This window comes from Mercurialis annua, linkage group LG8 (assembly GCF_937616625.2).
Source record: "Mercurialis annua linkage group LG8, ddMerAnnu1.2, whole genome shotgun sequence".
Lineage (NCBI taxonomy): Eukaryota > Viridiplantae > Streptophyta > Magnoliopsida > Malpighiales > Euphorbiaceae > Mercurialis > Mercurialis annua.
Window position 1 is genome coordinate 4,464,376 of NC_065577.1, and position 22,633 is coordinate 4,487,008.

The 22,633-nt window shown below is 31.8% G+C and overlaps 1 protein-coding gene and 1 long non-coding RNA gene across 2 annotated transcripts; one reads left to right on the forward strand and one right to left on the reverse strand.

The window, feature by feature from the left end:
• Positions 1-4,643: 4,643 nt before the first annotated feature.
• LOC126660966 (uncharacterized) lies at positions 4,644-7,440 on the reverse strand. The gene is made up of 3 exons (XR_007635476.2): positions 7,292-7,440; positions 5,958-6,045; positions 4,644-5,238 (listed from the first exon to the last, which is right to left on the reverse strand). It is a non-coding gene; the product is annotated as an uncharacterized LOC126660966 (long non-coding RNA).
• Positions 7,441-16,724: 9,284 nt separating this feature from the next.
• Positions 16,725-20,903, forward strand: LOC126660890 (dicarboxylate transporter 2.1, chloroplastic). The gene is made up of 4 exons (XM_050354595.2): positions 16,725-17,648; positions 18,332-18,645; positions 19,939-20,387; positions 20,686-20,903. The coding sequence occupies exons 1-4, from the start codon at positions 16,845-16,847 to the stop codon at positions 20,799-20,801; spliced, it is 1,683 nt and encodes a 560-aa protein (XP_050210552.1). The 5' UTR covers positions 16,725-16,844; the 3' UTR covers positions 20,802-20,903.
• The last annotated feature ends 1,730 nt before the right edge of the window (positions 20,904-22,633 follow it).

Consider the following 22,633-nt stretch of genomic DNA (forward strand, 5'->3'; position numbering starts at 1 on the left):
GGCTCGATTTAAAAAAATTAAACATATTAATTTTGGTTTAATTTGAATTATTAAAAAAATTAATTTTTCAGTTTAGTTTAGGTTTGGACGCATTTTTTTATTAAAGTTTCATCATCGACCATCAAAATGAATCAAAACTTTGACCAATTTGAAAATTTGAAATTCTTAAAATTTTGGCTCGATTTTAAAAATATGATTTTTTTTATTCAGTTCGGTTTGGATTAAAATACGCTTTCATGAATAAACATATAACAAGTTTTTTTTCTAAAAAGAATTTTTTATTTTTTATTTTTAAAAAAAAATTATTTTCTAAAAATATACTTTTTATTGTAAGATAAAAATTTGAAATATTTTTTTAATAATCATTTATTTATATAAAAAAAGGGAATCATTTATTTTTATTTCTAACCCTTTTTTTTCATGAACCAAACAGTCTCTTAAACGCATACTATTGTACGGCGGTATAGTCGTGCAATTAATTTTCTGTGATAAGAAGAAAATAGATAATTAGATTTGTTTCATTTTTTGCAGTGGCGGATCCAGAAACTTAAGATGGTGGGGTCCACACCCACACACACACACACACACACACACACACACACATATATATATATATATATATATATATATATATATATATATATATATATATATATATATATATATATATATATATATATATATATATATATATATATATATATATATATTAAAAATTATAAATGTTGAATTAACAAAATTGAAAATAATAAATTTTATTTTTCAATAATTATTTTCAATTAATTTTTATTTCATTAAAATGCTCAATAATTATACGGTTACTCAAACTATTAAATTTATACTTTAGTGAAGCATTAATCATTTTTATTTCAGATAGGAATTAATTTCCGTGTGAAGTATGATAATTAAAATATTAAAATTATTCTATTCAATTGTATATAAACTTTGTTTATACAATATCCTAACATAATTAACTACATAAATTAAAAAAAATCTACACTTTGAATATTTAATAGTAATTAATAAATAAATAGAACAAATATATATAATTGTACAATATGTTTATACTTTATATTATATAAAAATTAAGATATAAAAATGACCTAATAAATAATTTAGATGTAATTTAATAAATTTTATACTTAATTTTTAAGAATTGTAGTTGGTTTTCAATTATTTGTAATGTGTATATCAATTTAAAGAGCGATTTATAATTTTAATTTGACATATGTGGCAACATAAGATTTTAAAATAATTTTATTTAATTTTTAATTTTATTTGTTTTAATTAACGAAAAAATATATTATATTATTCAAAAGATAAATGGTTTACATAATAAAAAAGTTAATATTTTATCATTATGATCTAACTTGATAAACTATTATGTAAATGGTTTTGATTAAATTATATAAACATGATATATTAATAGGTTTTAATAAATATATTAACATATATATGGGTAATTTTTATTTCCCAAGAAAAAGATGGGGTCCATGGACCCCACTCTCATTAACCTGCATCCGCCTCTGATTTTTTGGGATTGATTTTCAAGATTCAGATTATAAATTCCTCGCACATTGGCTAAAAAAATAACATAAAAAAGAAAAAGAAAATGAAATGTGTTAGTATTGCAACGACAATGTTAGTATAGTATTCAAGAAACGTGTTAATATTCCGCAATTGTATTCTTGGTTTGATGATTGGGCAATAAAAAACCGGTTTTGATAATTATTATCCAATCATTATCTGCCCCAATAATTAGGGAGAGAGTAAATCACTCTCTCTCCAATCATTAGGGCAGATCCCCAATGATTGGGGAGGAGGGACCAACCCGCTATATGAGATAGAATGCTGGTCTTTAATCTGGGTGATTCAGCCCACTATTTCATATAGTAGGCTGCGTGGGTCCAGACACAAAACGAGAAATTTCTTTGCAAGAGGCACAAATCTGGAATTTCTTTTGTAGGGAGGCACAAAAATGTCAAAAACTCAATTATACAAATGCTAAACAGAAAACTGCTTAAATCGTGGGTTCGATTCCTCTCACAAACGCTCCCTCCTTCTTAAATTATCAAAAAGTATATAGTCAAGTCTCATAATAAGTGGTATTATATTTAAAACAATGAATTGAGTGACAACGTCTATAAAATTATAAATTGGCAAGAAAATTACATGTAGATGTTTAGTTGGAAAACACAAATAAAATTAATTAAATTCATCATTTACCAACAGAGGTTGGTTCAAGTGCTAAACGGCTTAATATCGCTTAAGTAAGGTCTCGGATTTGAGTTTTGTGAATGTAGAAAATTCTCACTGGCAGACTCACCCACCATCCAGATGCGCAACGCAAGTCTGGTCCGGATTAGTCAGGGCGAAACTCTGAAACCGGATGGGCAACAAAAAAAATAGGTGCACTGGTGGAGCCAAAAATTGAGAGGGTCGGTTTTTTTCTTTTTGACTAAATAATTTGGCGTCCGCTTTATTTCTAGGTAATACAGTATGTTGTTTAAATATTACTTTTACTTTTTTTAGTTAAACGACAAAATATTTGGTCTAATTTAAAATAAAAATAATCTTTAAAAAAAATAATCATATTATAATTTTTGTTAATTCCGTTAATTTAGGGATTTTTGTGATTATATATTTTTTGTTTTACAAATTTAATTGCTTAAAAGTTCACTCTTATATTTTTATTTTTATTTTGAAAATGTTATACTTTTATTTTTTCATTCATATCTAGAAGGTTGAGATTCAAAGCTTCTAGCTGAATGGATAGACAACACGAAACATGCATCTACCCCGTATATAATGCATAAATTGTTTAAATAAAAGAAAATAGCTATTTATTTTTAAATTATTCTTTACTATTATGATAAACAAAAAGTTAATAAAAATATAAAATGACGAGTCATGATACAAGCTATATTTAAAAGGGTTAATTGCAAATTAATACACAAACTTTACCCAATTTGCAATTACAACACGAACTTTAAAATTTGGCAAGTTGGTACACCGATTTTCATTTTTTGGCGAATTGATACACCGAACTGGAAAAATACTAACGTGGATATTGTCATATACAGCCACGTGTTATTGTATGATTGGTCGGTGTACTAATTTGCCAGAAAAATAAAAGTTGGTGTATTAAATTGCCAAGTTTCAAAGTTTGTGTTGTAATTGCAAATTAAGGTAAAGTTCGTGTATTAATTTGCAGTCAACCATATTTAAAATATGTAAAGCATTTCAAATAGTACTAAAATAAAAGTTGAATTTGAGATTTGCTTTATATATTTATACTTATAAAGTAAATTAAAGTAGTGTTCAAATCATAAATTTTTATATTCTGTTTAATTATATTGCTATAGAAAATTTACAAAACTGTGGGAATTTGAGGTTTGTTTATTTCAATTCTCGTTTAGAGTAAACAAACCAATTTCCTATATAATTTTTTTTTTATTATTATAAATACTTAAATCCGTAGTGATGATCTTTTGATCTGTTACTATTGCTTGTGCACTCAATTAAATAAGAATTTGTGGAAGTCTCTGTCACGTTTTCTTGTCTTTTTGTCGCTACAATGACTTCGTCACATTTTCTTGTTTTCTTGTCGCTAAAATATTATTACTATTTATTTATATTTGTTTATACAAAATGTTTCATCAACTTTTTCTCAACGTGTTTTATAGAAAATAGTAGGTAAGAAATTTGAATTATTGTTTGGGTGGGTACATTAGTGTTAAACCGTTCAAATTAAAAGTAAGAGAAATTCTTATGTAGATTCGGTCTACCACGTCATCCGTAAACTAACCTATCACATTATGACACGTTATTAAAATGATGGCAATCTTGTAAATTCGTTTTTTAATTATTTACACCTTTGAATAGTAATATTACAAAATTGCCATCATTTTAATGATGTGTCATAATATGATAGGTTTGGTCTACGGATGACGTGGTAGACCGAATCTACTTAAAAATTTCTCTAAAAGTAAATATACGTTCCTACAAATTATGGCAACTTCAATTTGATACTTTTTGTTGAAGAAATAAATTTCTACAAGTAATCATCATAAACTGATATATTTTAAATAGTTGTTATATTAGATTTTAGATTTTATAGAAAATTACTACAATTATTTAAATCAGATATAATATACAATTTTCTTTCATATATCAATTTAATGAATTTCTATTAAATATAAGTAAAATTTGTGAAATAGTAAGGTTGCGATTTCTAAAGAAAAATAGTAATTTTTAATTTTAATAGGAAAAAAAAATACTTTTCTCTCAATTTTATGTGGACTCGCGGCTAATTGATACATTAACAACGGGTCTTTGAAAAAACAGTACTAATGGGTGTTCAGTCAATTTTTCTATGCATATATATGGTAGCTATTATTTTACAGAAAGCTCCATATATCTATTCGAAAAAGTGTCAATAATATTTAATTTTATTTTTTTAAAACCCAAACATCTTATAATGTGATTTTTTTTTTATTTTGAAGCTTTTTTTTACACAATAACCGTTTTAACTTTATTGATTATTTAATTAAGTTTTTTCATTTTAAAATATTTTAAATGATGCATTTATTTATTAATTATAAAATTTAGGTCATTAAATTAGTAGCGATACTTAATAATTATGTCACGACCCGATTCTCGGCATCGAGACCGGCGCTAGGGAATGGGAGTGGTTGCTCCGAAACCCGTAGCAAGCCTTAAAATACATTAAAAATCACTTAAAAAATTTCGCGGAATTCAAATCATTTTCGAACATTTTAAAATTGCAGTTTAAAACGTTCTGATGAAAATTACCATTTAAAAACATGCACATAATTTTCTCTTTAATTATTGCATTTTAGTTTTCAAAACCATTTCATTATGGTTTATCATGCATCTCATTATGCATACCATCTTATTACGGTAATTACTGCATTTCACTATGCAGGCCATTTCTCTATGGACTTAACTGCATTTCACTATGCAGATGTGTTCATCGCATTTTATTCAAGTGCAGTCGCTCGGACTTACGCACAGCATTCCCATATTACATATTATCAGAGTTTAAGCGTTATAATAAAATATAAAGCATAAATAAGTCCAACGACTACTAGGGTATAATCGTTCATTATTCTAGCTACTGCAACTCTAGACACATAAAGGAAAGTCATTCTCACTTTATACAAGCCAGGGATTTCCGGAACAAGAAATTGGAAATCCACACGTCAAACTACTCGCCTGTAAAAATTATAAATTCAACGGGGTCAGTTATAAAAACTGGTGAATGCGTACAACATGTACTAATAAACATTAATATGAAGCAATGCATTCCAGATTACCGATTCATATGAAACCCTAAACCATGATTCATGTTCCTATATGCTTTCAACACAGGAAACATAAATATTCCATTTTTTTTCCATTCCATTCGGGTTAACCTTTTATTTTTCTTTGGCCGTATTTATTTTCTCTTTTTGTACTTTTAGCCAGTCAAATCCGATTATTTTTATTTTACGTATTTGAAAGTCCCAGACTCTTCTTACAATACAACGGATTTCGGCAGTACATAAATACTGTCGCCAATTTCACTTTTTTTAATAAAAGGTTCAACCTCTCAGATCTCGGCAGTTTGCTGACTGCCTTTGGTCGTCTATATTCCGTTGCCTCTGAAGATCTGTTCACACAGAGTCTAGGCCGTCGCCTGACTTTCCAGGCCGTCGCCAGGATTCACACAGTATATTCACATGCAACCCATTCTAAATGAAATACCGGTGATCACACAGCACTATTGCCGCCCAATAGTAAGCATGTTTCAATGAATCTAAATCGGTTTCAACACTATGAATAGTTCATGCGATTTAAATTCAAAATAAAATAAAGCATTTGCAAATCATGTAAAGCAGTTCGCAATATTTTTAATACTAATATTTAGCAGTATAAGTTGTAAACACACTCACAGTACTCGCTTATTCCAAATATAAAAATACCACCCGTTGAAATATCAAAACCTTTGCTCGCCGGTTTCCGCAACAAAACTCGCTGGATCTAATTTAGAGATTAAACATTAATAAATGTAATAACTCTAAATTCTAGGATATACTCTATACCGACTCAACCATATAACCACATAATCACAAACCAAATTTGATTCCGACTATCTATTTCCGCGTCATCGTATTTCAATACGATACACCACATAGTTTATTTATTTCAATAAATAAACATAGAATTATAATTCCATATAATTCTAACACACATTCAATTCATATCATTTTCTAAAAATACACTTTTAGAAAATCTCAACAATCATATCACAATTCAAAAATATCCAAAAATATTTTTCCGTAAAATATTTTTGACCCGGGGCTCGCCCCCCTCTTATTTTCTGCCAAAAACATTTCGGCACTAACTGCTGCCAACTGAGTTTAGGACTGAGCCAACATGCTCTATCCCCTTCACTCAAACTCCGGTCACCGTATTCCGGTGGTTTTGGCCGGAAAACTCAAAAACGCTAAAAACGCTTAAAAATCCATTTTAAGCCATTTTTATACCGAAATTCACCAAAAATAATTTCATATACATTTTTAATTTTCATCTTGTAAAAACAGCAGCCCAATATTTTTAAAATATTTATTTTCCATTATTTTAACCATTAAAACCGAAATATCAATTAATAATCAAAACCGATTATTAATCCTTCAAAACACTACACAAAAATCATTTAAACTCCACAAATAATTATCAAACACATTTCATAAATTTTTTTCATAAATATTTTCTGCCCAGAATTTAAAATGACAGTTTTACCCTTTTTCATCAAATTTTAGCCGAATAGAGTTATTAAAAATTAAACCCGATTATTAAACCGCTAAAAATTAACCATTAACCATTTAATTAACATCAACCACAAATATAACTCATCCATAAATAAAATTATTTCCAGAAATTAAAAATCCCTTTATTTACCATTTTTAAGCTATTTTTAAGCTTTAAAACAATTAAAAATCGAAACCCAACTAATTAAATTAACACCCGAATTAATTAACATTTTTAATCCACAAAAATTTCACTTTAAAGCATATATAAATATCATCATTTAGATCAGCCCAGAAAATTTAAATAAATAATTTAATTTTCACGGAAAAAATATTTTAAAACCGTAACCCATATAAACAATTACTAAAATTAGTTAATCAACCATCAAACATCACATTTAAACCATCCTATGCATGTTTCTAACACTTAACCAACATCAGCAACTAAAAGTAAGGTTTTGAGCTTGAATTTATACCTTGATTCAACATGCAAATACACCTACACGATCTACGCAATATTCCCGACAATTTTCGTGAAGAAAGTTTTGAGAGAAAATGTAAGAGTAAAGTTTTGTATTGGGAGCTATGGTGTATTCGGCACCCACAAAATGAAGAAGATGATGGATTAACTTGGGCACCAAGTTTAGCTTAAGAAAATATCTAGATATTATTTGAAGTTTCAATTATTTACAAGTTTGCCATTATGGCATTCTTGTAAATAATTCGAACTCTAGGGGCAAAATAATTTAACTTTCTCAAACACTTAAAAACATTAAATCATATCATATGGGCTGAGTTAAAATATTTTTGGGCCTTTAAAAATATTTAAAATAATTATTTTTACGGTTTTTAGTGAAAAATCACAAAATTCACTTTTAACACGTAAAATTGCCAAAAATCAACTTAAGGCAAAACACATACCAAATCACATTTTCACCCTTATAAATTCATCACGTGAATTTATTCACTATTTTCGAGGTCCTAATTAATTAAAAATTGGACACTAGCGAAAATAAACACTAATAATTCTACGGGGTATTACAAATTAAAAATTTAATATAAGTTTTTATATAAACTAACTATAAAATTAAGATGTTTTCTAATAAAAAAAATTAATATATATATATATATATATTTTATTAGTAATGTGAGAAGTATTAAATATTAAAAAAATAAATATACTAATTTTACATACGCCAGTGAAGTCTAATCCAAATGGCTGAAGCTCTCCAATGCATTTTTGAGATTTCAGTTTTGAGTCTTAGTAAGGCCAGTTGTTTAATTTGAAAATCTAACTAAGAAGCACTACCGGCTAACGTAATTAGATTCTAACTCTAATTCAAAAAAATTACATAATAACAACCACCAATCAAATTTTACGAAATATATATTATTTCCTCTGCTTCGTAAATATACAACTTTTGACACTTTTTGGCTTGTACATGAATTAAAAAATATCATTAATGCTAAATATATTTTTTATAATATTTTTATAACCATAAACTTATTCTAATTAGTTAAAATAAATTTTTTTATTAAATTATTAATATTGGTTCATAATTATTAAAATCCACAAAATAATTAAAAATATCATTCTCAAAGTTTAAATAAAAAGATTTCAAAGTATAGCAAAAAATAAATTTTCATATATATTTATAGAACGAATAAAGTATAATAAGTCATTAATTATTAATTATCAGCTACCAAATTACAACTGAATCAAATAGAAATTTTGGAATATAGTTGGTGTCAGGAAATTCTTTATACTGAAATTCATCTTGTTATTGATCACCAATTAAATTTGTATTTTTAAATTTGTATTTTTATTTTGTTTTTTTTCTAGATCTATATAGGGTTTCAGTTGTTTTTTATTTTTTTTTGTATTTTAATCTACGATGTACTTCGACTGTAAGATGTAATCTGTTAATGTAACAACATTATTATTATTTTGACAAAAAAAATCAAATAAAATATAAATATCGAAGGCTTATTCATTCAAGTTTTTGGTTTGAAGATGACTGTTATTTTTGTTTTTCTTTCTTTTGCCAAAAAAACGTTATAATTTATAATGAAAATATGAACAAAGAGTCAACGCGCGCCCTGAATGTGTGACATGATTATCTAGCCCAATTTAAACTTTTTTGAACAATTAATTCAAAAACTCTTCATTTTTGGGTCAAATAGCCAATAATTTATATTTTTATTTTAAAAAACAGATTTAGGATAATTATATCGCAACAATTAGTGAAGTATCTAATTATTTTTTGCATCCCTCACCTCCGATTTGTATTTTACGCATCTTAAAAATACAATTATCGGGTTATTTAGCCCCAAAATGAAAAGTTTTGGGATTAGTTGCTCAAAAATGTATAAATTTGATTAGATGATCCCGTGACACAAGTTTAGGGGGCACGTTGACCTTTTACTCATTAAAATATTAAGAAACTAACAAAATGAAACTGTGATCTAAGAGTGTCCACAGCAGGTGATTCAATCATATTATTAGAATATTAATGGTGGGCTCTTATGAAAAAAGAACACATGAAATTAGAGGATATGGGAGTTTGGATTTGGATCCCCATCCACTCAATTATTATAAGGTGGCCAACCACAACGTGCAACTACATTCTCCACTCTTTATTATTTGATTCTTTATTCATTTTCCACTTCTGCACCATTCCTTCCACCATACGTATACCTCATTGTATGTCCCCGATCTAGCATCTAAATAGATTTGAGCCCGTTGCAATCGAATTTGAAACTTTTATATAAATTTAGACATCATTTGGAGGATTTTATATCTGATAACGAAATTGTCACGATCCATTTTCATGAATTGTGACCGGCGCTAGGGTATGGGTATAGTCGTACCAAAACCCGTAGCAAGCCTCGCGGAAAACAGATAAATGTCATACACAACAATATACCTGCATAAAACCACATGCTCGGGGGCAACCGAGACTTCAGCCTAGTCTAGCAGTACAATAAGCAATATATATTCAAAGCATACTTATCTGAAATTATAACTCCAACAGTATGGCAATATAATATAAATACCATAAATACTGTAATCATGCCAAAAACGATAAAGTAATCACTAACAATCAATAGTCTGAAAATATAATAAAAGACTAATCATAATTAATCTATACTACTACTGCAGTCTAAGAGTTTAAAACAGTTCGACTCTTTATTTCTGAAAATAAAATAAAAACCTACGAAAAGAAATGGAGATCGACCAAAGCTCAAATCATAAACCTGGAAAATTTGGGAAAACAACGGGGTCAGATTTACTGAGTAGAGTTTATATAACCATTTACATTTATTAAGTTAAAAACCTTTAAAACGTTTAATAAACATTTTCATTATGGATTATCAATGAAACCCTAAACCACAATTCTAAATCCATCGTCGTGTCGGTGAGACGTATCTCAATAACCGATCCCCGACTATCACTTAATAAATAGTGAGCCCAGGAGACGTATCTTCCACCGGTGCCCTCACTAAGGTGAGACGTATCTCAAACCTACCTCAATACCATAATCATTACCGGTGCGCACGCAGTCCCGATGATGCCCATCGAGTAGCATTTTCCAAATCAAATCCACAATGCCGAAAACAGTTCAAAAGCTGCTTATACATATATATATATATATATATACACACAAAATAATACATTTGCTTAATAAAGAGGTAAATAGAGATATAAACTCACTGCTTGCTAAATCCACGTGATCCTGACAAGCAATCTAACTCTGGTTCGCCTCTGAAGTACGAACAGTCGACGGGTCTAAATAAAATATTAAAATCATAATTAAAATCAGACCCTAACTCTAAAGAGTACTAGACACCACATAGGACTAGCACAACGCAAAACCAAGTCACATTTAATAAACACTTATATTAAATGCATTCCAAAATATAACCCAAGTTATAAAATACAGATCATATAAACACATTTATAATGGTACATAAAATAATTAAATAAATTCGAGTTAAAATTCATATTAGTGAGTCAGCCGAGTTATTAAAACTACCAAGCTTCTTCCCACTTATTGGGCGACCACAGTCTAACCCAAACCAAAACTTTATTAAATTATAAACCCGAGTTTATAAATTAAAATACTTGATAAAGCATTATCTATATAAAATAGAATTTAATATCTTATAAATTCAAGTAACCCAAGTTACAACCAAAACTTAAATATTTTAAGTCTATAAAAGTTTAGGGACTAAACTGCACTTTAGCCAAATAGGGACTAAACTGTACTTTAGCCAACTAAGGACTAAATGGTACTTTAGTCAATTATAAAATTAAATTAATTTCCCACTCTTAATTTATTAATTAGAAAATCAAATTAGAAGTCCAAGAATTATTACTTTGCTAAAAGAATAGCTTTAGAAACTTTTAGGGCTAATTTGTAATTTAGCCAATTTAACATTTCAATTAAATAAAATTGAATTACCCAAGTAATTAAATTAATTACAAGATCAATAACGTCTCCTCATTACCAATTTAAATCGAAACCATTTAAAAGTTATTTATCAAGCTAATTAACACAAAACTAACTTGGGGTATCTATTTGATTTTAACAAAATACTTTAATGATTAAAGTGGCCATAAGCCATCTCCTTCCTTTCATAATGATTCAAGCTTCTGAATCATTCGTTCCCGCCCAAAATCTCATGAACTCATTAACAAAAAAAGAACACTTTCAACCCATAATTCAAAGCTTATTACAAACCAAACTACTTGTTCCTAATCAAAGAGGAATCAACCAAGCTACCAAGATTTGTATATTCGGCCAAAGCATACTCAAGAACAAGGATCTATCACAAAAACCATTCACGGAGGAAATCAAGCATTTGATAAACGGAGAATCGAAACGGTAGGAACTCGACGAACAATCACACTTATTAATTGAATGATCAATCTACTTATCATAGGTTACAAGAAATCGATAAAGGCAATTGAATCAAAATTAAAAATAAACGGCAGTAACTTATGAACAAAACAGAATTAAACACGTATAACTACGATGAAACGGCGGCGACTATATCGCATAGAATTACGTACCGTTTTGGAGGAAACAAAGGTGAGGATTGAAGAGGCGTGTGTCTACAATCTTATCGACGAAACGAAATTGATTTCTATCTACAAACGAACAAGAACGATCCAATTTACGGAAGTGTCGTTTAATACTAAAACTGAAATCAAGAACAATTGAAAGGTACTTACTGTAACTTGAATTCAAATGAGTTTGGATGATGAAGATTGTGATTTCTGAGATTGAGAAAAAAATGGCGGCTGAGCTTTGTTATAGATGAGGAAAATATTAGGTTAAGGGAACAAGTAACGTAACAGATTACGTTCAATAAGGGAGGAATGGCTGCGGAAGACTGAGGCACAAACGTGTCTCAGCAAAATTGTAAAGGGTCTCGTACGAGACCCTTGTGTCTCGTACGAGAAAACCCTGAAATTTCAAAGGGTCTCGTACGAGACCCTTGTGTCTCGTACGAGACCACACGAATTTCTCAGGTCTCGTACGAGACCTGAGCCTCAACACTTCGAAGGCTGGTTTGGCCAACCAAAGACTTGACCGAAAAAAAAGAAGATCCAAGGCCTAACCAAGCAAAACAACACTAACCAAAACGAAAACTACCCAAATCTTAAAACGATCCTCTAAATTTTACCGGAACTCATCAAGAAATTTAACAAAATTTTACGGGATATTACAGAAATAGACAGAACAACGGTAAAAACTCATGACTAAAACTCAAACTCCTCTAGGACGAAAATGCAATACTGAATAACCAGGGCCAAAAGCCCAATAGAAAATAATAACCATTAGCAAAGACAGACATTTACCAAGAAAACTATATTGTTGAAATAGACACTAACCGAGTATAACCATCATCCGAGTTGTAGTACCACCAACAATAGTTATCACCGAAATACGATAAATTAAATATAAGTCATCTAGAAGTTAAGAGCATGTACTATCACCCCGACAAGCGACATTTTCAGACAGTGAGTACTTCTAACAAGAAATTCTCTAACCCTACATTGTCGTATCCTAGTTGTATAGAGAAAGAACAAAATCTGATATCCACGCATACCCGATCTCCCACCAACCTCAGCCATCTAATCATATAAGTACACTTCTACGGCCATGTCATCACACAAGATAACTCCAAAAAAGATAAGATGAAGTTGATACTTTTTTTTTTGCATTTTACGCTCATATTCTTTATTTTTTCATATATTTCTATCACTCATACTTACTTGACATCAAAGAGGTCTCCCGTGATCTTTTTCCGACACTTTTTTTAACGATTGTCTGTTTGTATCTCAAGTGAGTTTTCAGGACCAAATTCGGCCTCAGGCTCGCTCTAGCAATTCACAAGTTATCATTTGGCGCGATCTGTGAAAAGGATAAGCAAGAAAGTTCCCCCCCTTTCTAACCTAAGTTCTTGAAATCAACAAGGAATGGAAGGAGAAGACCTCACCGTACTAGAACTCAATAACTCATCAAGAAACACATTGGGGACAACCGATGACGTATTAACAACACCCCTCAAGAGAAGCTCTGGCACAACATGTTTTTCCCTCTCTCTTTCACCGGGGTGGGAACGCACCTAACTTCCACAAGTGGGATCACGAATCTCTGTCCATGGGGGATGCCCTACTCGGGGTCATTGCTCCTAACCTCGCAGAACACATCCTTGTTCCTCACTCCCACACCCTAGGTACACAAAGATTTTTGCTCGGTCCTCAATTGGGCCCCACCAACCTTGTTTTCCCCACAAGCATAACAATCACCACCACTGGAGCACCAACATAGCAAATCGGTCCCACTGTCGCATAAATACGAGAATACATAAAATATCATGCTCGACAATTAGCTACTTTCTAGCAAATGCAACAAACTCTAACACAACATGTGGCCCCAACCATCTTTCGTGCAAACATTCTGCCATCATCCTACATCCCCACATCACCACCCCACCCTCTCGAATTCTACCGAGGGGCCAAACACGCCTTCACAACTCCAATGAATTACCCTATGGTCGGAAAAAAATCAAACTGGACACCCGAGCAAGAGAAACAAGAACCCACCTCTTGCCAAGGACAGATTCAAAGAGGGAGAGAAGAAAACACCCAAGAGAGTAGAAGCAGAAAAAAATGTGCACAGCTTAGGAGCAGACGCAGGTCAGACACGAGATTTGGAACAAAAATTAACAGAGAGTAAGAAAGAAAATGGACAGAGTCAAGAGAATAGGTGAAAAGGAAGAGCTATCTTATAATCGGTTCACCACTCTCGGCAGCCATCCGGGAAGATCAATTTTCCCTCAACTACAAAATGGCCACTCTTGATCCATACGACGGTAAAGAGGACCCCATGACGCATCTAAGCTGTTTCCAAGTCGTTATGATGGTACAAAGTTTATCTGAGTCGGCAGTGTGCAAAAAATTTCCAACTGCCCTGAAAGGCCCATCACAAAGATAAAATACAATTTTGACAAATTAGCAGAGGCCTTTGTATTTTTTTCTATCCCCTTTGTATTTTATTTTATCCAAATTTCGACCTTTGACTTTCAAATGCACCCTTAAGCATCAAATCGGCCTCTTTTCATTGGAAAAATATTTAAATTAGCAGAGGCCTTTGTATTTTTTTCTATCCCCTTTGTACTTAAGCTTGAGAGAAGGGTCAATATACAATTTTGACAAATTAGCAGAGGCCTTCAGAACTCACTTCACGTAGAGCATTAAAGAAAAAAGAAGTCTAGTGATTGAACTTTGCTATAAAAAATCTGAGGAAAGTTTGAAGAGTTTTGTTACCCGTTTTAATAAGGAAGCCATCTTTGTAGAAGACCTGAACAATGACACGGTCATTGATGCTATGAAAGACAGCACCACAATGAACAGTTTCCGAGATAATTTGATCACAAACCTAGTGGAGAGCTATCCGCAATTGATGAACCAAACGTGGAATTACATAAACTTGGATGATTATAGGATGAGGAAGGCAGCTAGCTCGGAAGGGGGGGGGGGACAAGTGTTCGAAGCTCAGACACCCTTTTCTCCAAACAACAAATCGATAAGTACAAATTTCGAGAGCAACGACCCCAAATGGCATCGAGAACAAAAACCCCGTAGACACTAAGGCCGGAAGAGTATACATTTCCCTTAACACACCCGGATCACACATCTTAATGTGGATTCAAAATAACAACAAGTCCGTCTAGTATCCCGAAAAGATAAAATACAAAGGGGATAGAAAAAAATACTGCTAGTTCCACGATGGATATAATCATGTAATACACGAATGTGGAATTTTGAAAAGAAAAATTGACCGGCTAGTGTAGGTTGGCCGACTGAAAGGTTTTATCGCGCAAGGCAAATCCTTCAACTCGGCGGGGGTAGCAGTCTAGAACCAAGTAATAGAAGAGAAAACGACCCACCGTCAAAAAAGTCAAACATAGCAGGAGTAATCAACACTATTGTTGAAGGAATGGTAGATCCTAAATATAAAAGAGTTCGAAATACTGTTCATGCTTGTGATGAACGTTGCGGTTATGCCTCCAGTTTATACAAGATCAAGGTATAAGTGATTCAGTTTCGCTATTTTGGACTTTTTTGATATTTTGACGCAAATTGAGGAGGTGAAGTGATCCTTTGTTCAAAATACAATTAATAATAGAGAAAAGATTAAACTAGGTTGGTATTTTAGAAAAAATAAGTGTGGAGTTAATTATTGTGTAATTTTTTCAAAGTAAAATGTGTGCGAGGTATTCCTTGTTGCCGGCTTTCTGCACAGTTTCTCAAGGCCCAAAAAATAAAAAAAAAAGTTAGTAGGCTGTGATTTTGTGGCTGTTTTAATTGGATTGGCTTCATGTAGTCATTAATGTGGGCTTCTGGGCTCCATGATTTTTAGTTTGACAAAAAAAAGCTTCATATATTTGGATGAAATAAATAAATAAATCATTAATTAATATATATATTATTAATTAATAGTTAAAAATAATTACTTCACATGTTAAATTTTAAATAAATGATTCATAATGTAATAATATATAATCTTATACAATGGACCTAGTTCATTCCAATGTTTAAATTAATAAGAGTAAAAAATAAAAATAATATATACATAGGTCTAATAGAAAAATAAAGTTTTATTAAAATGATTATTTCACAGATATGGAACTTTGAGATTACACCATAAACTACCAGGCCACAGTTATGATCTCTATATCAATATATGTTTTGTCAAAATTATTTGATACTTCAAATAGCAAAAAAAAATGGTAATTTATATTTTAAGTTATCAAAAATTTATATTAAAATTATAAAACATTTTAAAAATTATAATTACTTTATAATTACCTAAAGTTTAAACTACTAAATTAAAATTTATTATTTATATATGTAATACAAATAATTAATTACTCAGCTCAAAATTATAAATTGAAATACATAAGAGGATAACGTAGCGAAAAAGACTTTCAATGTGCATCTAATGTCAGAGATTCGAATCCCGTTTTCATTGTGTAAGTGAACTTTTTTTTTATATATATGTCTAATTTTGAATATTTTCAGACTATAAATATAAATCATTCACTTTAATATATACTAGTATCCTAAGTCGATATTCACCAAAATGTATCTTATAAATGTCCTTTGAGTCTCACATTTGAACACCTTCAAACCATACATAAATGTGGCCCTTCGAGTTGGACATAGACGATCTAAAAAACCAAAAAAATGTCAATACTTGTAACTAAAAAATCTTATAAGCATGTTATTGAAAATTTCCATCCCCTAAAAAAATATTTTAAACAATTCACATCCTCACATTTTAACACGTAGCTCAAACCGGTCCTTTTCCAACTCCGACCCCACAAACAAAACCGGTTCTTTGTAACTTCCGCCTGTAATTCCCTCCGCTCAAACAAAAACCAAAACTTTCTCATCATTTTTTCCATTTCTGATTCAATTTTGGTTCAGAGAGAATCCAATTCACAAAAATGGAGAGCTTAGCACTTCACTCAATCTCCACTACTACAACGACGTCGTTTTCAATCTCCAACGCCCGTACTTCATTGTTCCACCACCCATCATTTTTATCAGCAAAACCCATCTCAAAGATCCAATCTTTCAACTCAAACTCATTGAATTCCCCAAAAAAACCGCTGATTTTCACTCCAATTTACAAACCCACCAAAACCCAGTTCCCAATTTGTCTATCTTCCCCACAAAATGATCAAAAAATCACCACTAAATCACCTCAAAAAGGAGCAAAGATAGCACCTTTAATAATCTCTATAGCCATTGGTGTAATCCTCAGGTTTTTTATTCCCAAACCTGTGGAAGTAACACCACAAGCTTGGCAATTACTGGCCATTTTTATGTCAACAATTGCTGGTCTTGTGTTGAATCCATTGCCTGTTGGTGCATGGGCTTTTCTTGGTTTAACCACCTCTGTAGTGACTAGGACATTGAGTTTTTCAACTGCTTTTAGTGCCTTTACTAGTGAGGTTATTTGGTTGATTGTGATTTCTTTCTTTTTTGCTAGAGGGTTTGTTAAGACTGGTTTGGGGGATAGAGTTGCCACTTATTTTGTTAAGTGGTTGGGGAAGAGTACTTTGGGATTGTCTTATGGGTTGACTATTAGTGAGGCCATTATTGCTCCTGCTATGCCTAGTACTACTGCTAGAGCTGGTGGGGTTTTCTTGCCGATTATTAAGTCGTTGGCGTTGTCCGCGGGGAGTAAGCCGGGGGATGGTTCTTCGCGGAAGCTTGGGTCTTATCTCATTCTGTCACAGTTTCAGGTTTGTGTTTTTTCGATATTGAGTATTGAATTGAGTTCCTATTAGTAATGTCACAATTGAAATGATTTGGAAGTTTGTGTGATCACATTATGTTTAATTGGTTGTTTATTTAGTTGTAAGCTAGGGAGCACGGACACTTCATTCGATCAACGTTTTCCGTTTTGAAAACGTGTTGGAAAGTTGGCATTACGGATAGAAATTTCAATTTTAACATAGGAAACCTTAAAATGACACATTTTCGCCATGTCTAAGTGTCCCGTTTCTTTGTGTCATGTCCATGTTACATAGGTTGTAGGAGGTGGCATTGACAATATTGATGGTATACTGGACCCAAGCATGATCACTTGTTTGTGGGTGTTATAGGCCAATTATTTAATCCTAGCATCATGATCTTTATTTGCTACCGCGTGCCTAGTGCCTAGTAGATAAGTTGATGTTCAATTGCTTTCACTGTTAGGTTCTGTTAATTTTATATCGAGGAATTTAGGCACCTAGTACATTTTAATGTTTAATTTGGCATGGAAGACTCGTTTTTTTTAATATTATCATTGTTGTATTTATCTCTCCTATTTGCATGAAAAGTTTTTTGGTCAGCACTGTATGTTTTACTTATATTCTTCTAGATTTTCATGTACTTAATAACTTCTGTGACTTGTGCATTCCCCTTTTATGACGCTTGACAGTCTGCTGGAAATTCTAGTGCATTGTTTCTCACTGCTGCAGCTCAAAACTTGCTGTGTCTCAAATTAGCTGAGGAGCTTGGGGTGGTGATTTCAAGTCCTTGGATTTCTTGGTTCAAGGCCGCCAGTTTGCCAGCATTTGTCTGTCTTCTAGTTACACCGCTTGTATTATACAAACTTTATCCTCCTGAAACTAAGGATACTCCAGAAGCCCCTGCACTGGCTGCGAAGAAACTGGAAAATATGGGTCCTGTCACGAAAAATGAATGGGTCATGGTCGGTACGATGATTCTTGCAGTATCTTTGTGGGTGTTTGGGTAAGTCATTTGAATTTCATACTGTAGTCACTAGAATTTAGTCACTTTCGTATCTATTACTTCACTCAAGAGTTTTGGCCACTATCTGATTATAAGTTATTCTGAAGGAAATTTTAATGGAGAACTTCGGAGAATTATTTCTTTGATACGATTATCTTAAACATGTGAATTTTTTAGATGTTAATTTGGACCTTAGAACATTTAAACAATTAGTTGTTCAAGGAACCATTCACGTAGTCTTCCCCCTTGAAAATTATAGAGCTAATTTTATGCTATATGTTTTTATTTGGCTCATTAAACCCTGTGCATATTTTTTTTTTGATCTAGAATCAAATTTTCTTATGAGAGAGACAATTTTCTGTAATCGATTTTGGCAGCCATTCAGGTCTAGTAATTTGAAAGTAGAATTATTACTTCCACTTATATGTTGTACTCTATGTTAAACAAGCTAATTGTGGGATGTGATTTAGAGGAAAATACTTTGTTCAGTTCATAGTTTAATCATTTTCTGATTGTTAAATTCCATTGCCATCAACATATTTATTATTAACAGGTGCTGACCAAATAATTCATATATACTGTCTTGTATTTAGAGGATTTGGTTATGTTTCTGGTTGCTTATAATTCTGCCTATTGGTTTGGTTATTTTTTGGCTGTTGAAAAATTACAAAAGATGAGGTGAATTATGAAGATTGACACATCGGGCTTAGATTGTGATGTAGAAAGTATGCAGTTGACGAAATTAAATAATCTCTATGTGGTGTTTTAGTCAGCTCATCATTTTGCACTAAGCTTCTGTCTCTCCAGCTAATTCGTCTTGGTGCCTTGTGTTGCAAGCCATGAACTTTCTTTGCTATATCACACCATTATAGCAGCGTGTTCTCACTTTAGCTACTTAGCCTTTTACTTTTCTTCACTTAACAACAGTTAAAGAGGCTTTGTAGGATTTGAGGACTTTTTGTTTGTGCTTAATTTCAATCTGCTATTTCAAGCGGTGCAAAAAAGTATTTCTATAATGTTTTGCTAATACATAAATGTAGTAAGGCAACATGTGCAACTTATAACAGCACTTGTGTAGAACAAGTGATGTCAATTATCAAAAGACTAGTGATGTGAATTGTACCTTTATGCTGCTTCTTAAAGTCAACAAGATAATCAGCTTCGTCAATTTATTATGTGTATATTTAGAGGGAGATTTGCATGTGTAGAGACAGAAAGAGATTGTATATTTGTCAATGGTTATTTTCTGACTGCGTGGACTCTGATAAGTAATTTTGCTTGCTTTTTGTGCAGGGATGCTCTTGGCATACCCAGTGTTGTCACTGCAATGGTTGGCTTATCAATACTACTTTTATTGGGAGTTCTCGATTGGGATGACTGCTTAAGCGAAAAATCAGCTTGGGATACATTGGCCTGGTTTGCTGTTCTAGTAGGCATGGCAGGTCAGCTGACAAATCTTGGTATCGTAACCTGGATGTCTAGTTGTGTGGCCAAGTCCCTTCAATCTCTCTCATTAAGTTGGCCAGCTGCCTTCGGTGTTCTTCAAGTGTCATACTTCCTTATTCACTACCTATTCGCCAGTCAAACCGGTCATGTGGGAGCACTATACTCCGCATTTTTAGCCATGCACTTGGCGGCTGGGGTACCAGGTGTGCTGGCAGCTTTGGCTCTAGCTTACAATACAAATCTTTTCGGTGCTATTACACATTATAGCAGTGGACAGGCTGCTGTGTACTATGGAGGTACGTCCCATTTCCGACAAAGTGCTATATGTTTAATCTGTTGATTTGATTGTTTCTTCATGTCGATTGTTCGTAGGGCAAATGAATATCTACCCCAAAAGTTTACTTTTATAAATACTAATAAATAACTATAGCACGAAAACTTTGACTAAACTGCCTTTTAACGTTTTGGAAATAAAAAACTTTTGGAAACTCATACGAAACATTTCAGGCCGTTTCAATAAATAATAAAAACTTTAAAGTTTCCTGTTATGACATGTGATGGACTGATCATAAATAAATTGCTCTTCTGCAACAGCTGGATACATAGACCTTCCTGATGTGTTCAAGATGGGATTCATAATGGCACTAATTAACGTTTCAATCTGGGGAGTAGTTGGAACTTTCTGGTGGAAATTTTTGGGGCTCTACTAGTTTTAACTTCTCATGTAAGTAGTTTCTTAAATTTCCTATTGTATGATGCCTGATTCAGGAAACAGCTGAGCTTACTCAATTCTAAAATTTTGATTTTTTTTTTGTTTCACGTGTTCTTATTTTTATCGAGCAAAACCTTATCCGTCAAAATCAATTAATTCATACTTAGCCATTTTAACTAATTTAAAACAATACAATCTACTTTGCTGCTCCTTGTGATGTTACATGTCTTCAACTTGAAGCAAAATAAAAAAATGTCTGAAACTTGAAATAGATAAGCATCAGAAAATAGATTAAAAAAGGAATAATTACATATTAAATCATCACTTTTAATTATATTATTTTGTAATTTAATCACTTCTTCTAAGGTTGTCATATAAAAGCACTACCTTTGAAAAAAAAATATCAAGGCTAATCCCCTTAAAAACCCCCAATCAAGGCTAATCCCCTTAAAAATCCCCACCTTTTAACCCCAATTCAATTGCACTCTCACGTTGCAAAACCACCAATTTTACCCAAATTACGACTTTTCGCTTTCAATTGCACCCTCAAATTTAAAAATTCACAGCTTTTGGTTTCAATTACACCCTCAAGCATCAAATTAACTTTTTTCCGGATACTTCAAAGTTTAGCAAATATTATAAATAGTCCTTAATGTTATTATTAAAACAAAAATGCCATCTTTCCTAAAAAAAATTAAATTAATAATAGTTTATTTAATATGTACTAATATTATGTTGAAAAAAAATCCGCCTTCGATAAACTTCAGCGTTTTTTCCCGTAAAACTAATTTAAATTAAATTTAATATCCACAACGCAAAAAAAAAACCGGATTCGGCTTCTCTCGTCTTCTCCAATGGAGAAGACGAACACTGGTTCGTCTTCACCATCTGGAGAAGAAGACCTGGAGAAGACGACCAGGAGAATGTCGTCTTCTCCAGATCTGGAGAAGGCAAAGGTCTTCTCCAGATGGAGAAGACTAAATTCTTCTCCATTGGAGAAGATGAACTGTTCATCTTCTCCAATGGAGAAGTTTGTCTTCTCTGAGACGAACTCAGATCTGAGTTCGTCTCGGAGAAGACGAGTGACCGAGTTTTTCGCCGGGTTGACGGTTGGAGTACGAATAGGCGATTGTGGAAATGAAAATTTTGAAATTATTTATTTTGGGATAAAACCGATTTAATAGATTGAGATTTATAATTAATAAAAAAAATACTAATAATTTGTTAGCATAATGTTATTTATTTAAAATAAAAAATTCGTATTAAATTTTATTATTTTTGAAAGAAGTGTTTTTTATTCTAAATATAACATTAAACATTATTTAGAATACATGTTAAAATGTAAAGTATTAATTTAAATATTTTTCCAATGAAAAGAGGCCGATTTGATGCTTAAGGGTGCATTTGAAAGTCAAAGGTCGAAATTTGGATAAAATTGGTGGTTTTTTCAACGTGAGGGTGTAATTGAATTGGGGTTAAAAGGTGATGGTTTTTTAAGAGGATTAGCCAAAAATCAAATATATCGACGTTTGGCGATTTTGAGCTGAATGGGCGAACATAAAATGATGTTGTAGAGCACATCAGACTCTATATCAAGAGTCGTTATAAATACAAAAAATTAAAAAGTCGTGATAAAATTGAAAAAAGTATAAAATTAGTGGAAAAAAAATATAGAGTTAATCTTTACCAATATGTTATGCCATGTCACTTTACGTTTAGCGAGTCAACTGAAATTCGTTTGATTCTAAACTGGTTATGGATTTGAAAAACTTAAAAGATGGTGATTTATGACAATTTTTAAAGAATGTAATTAAATTGAAAAAGAATATA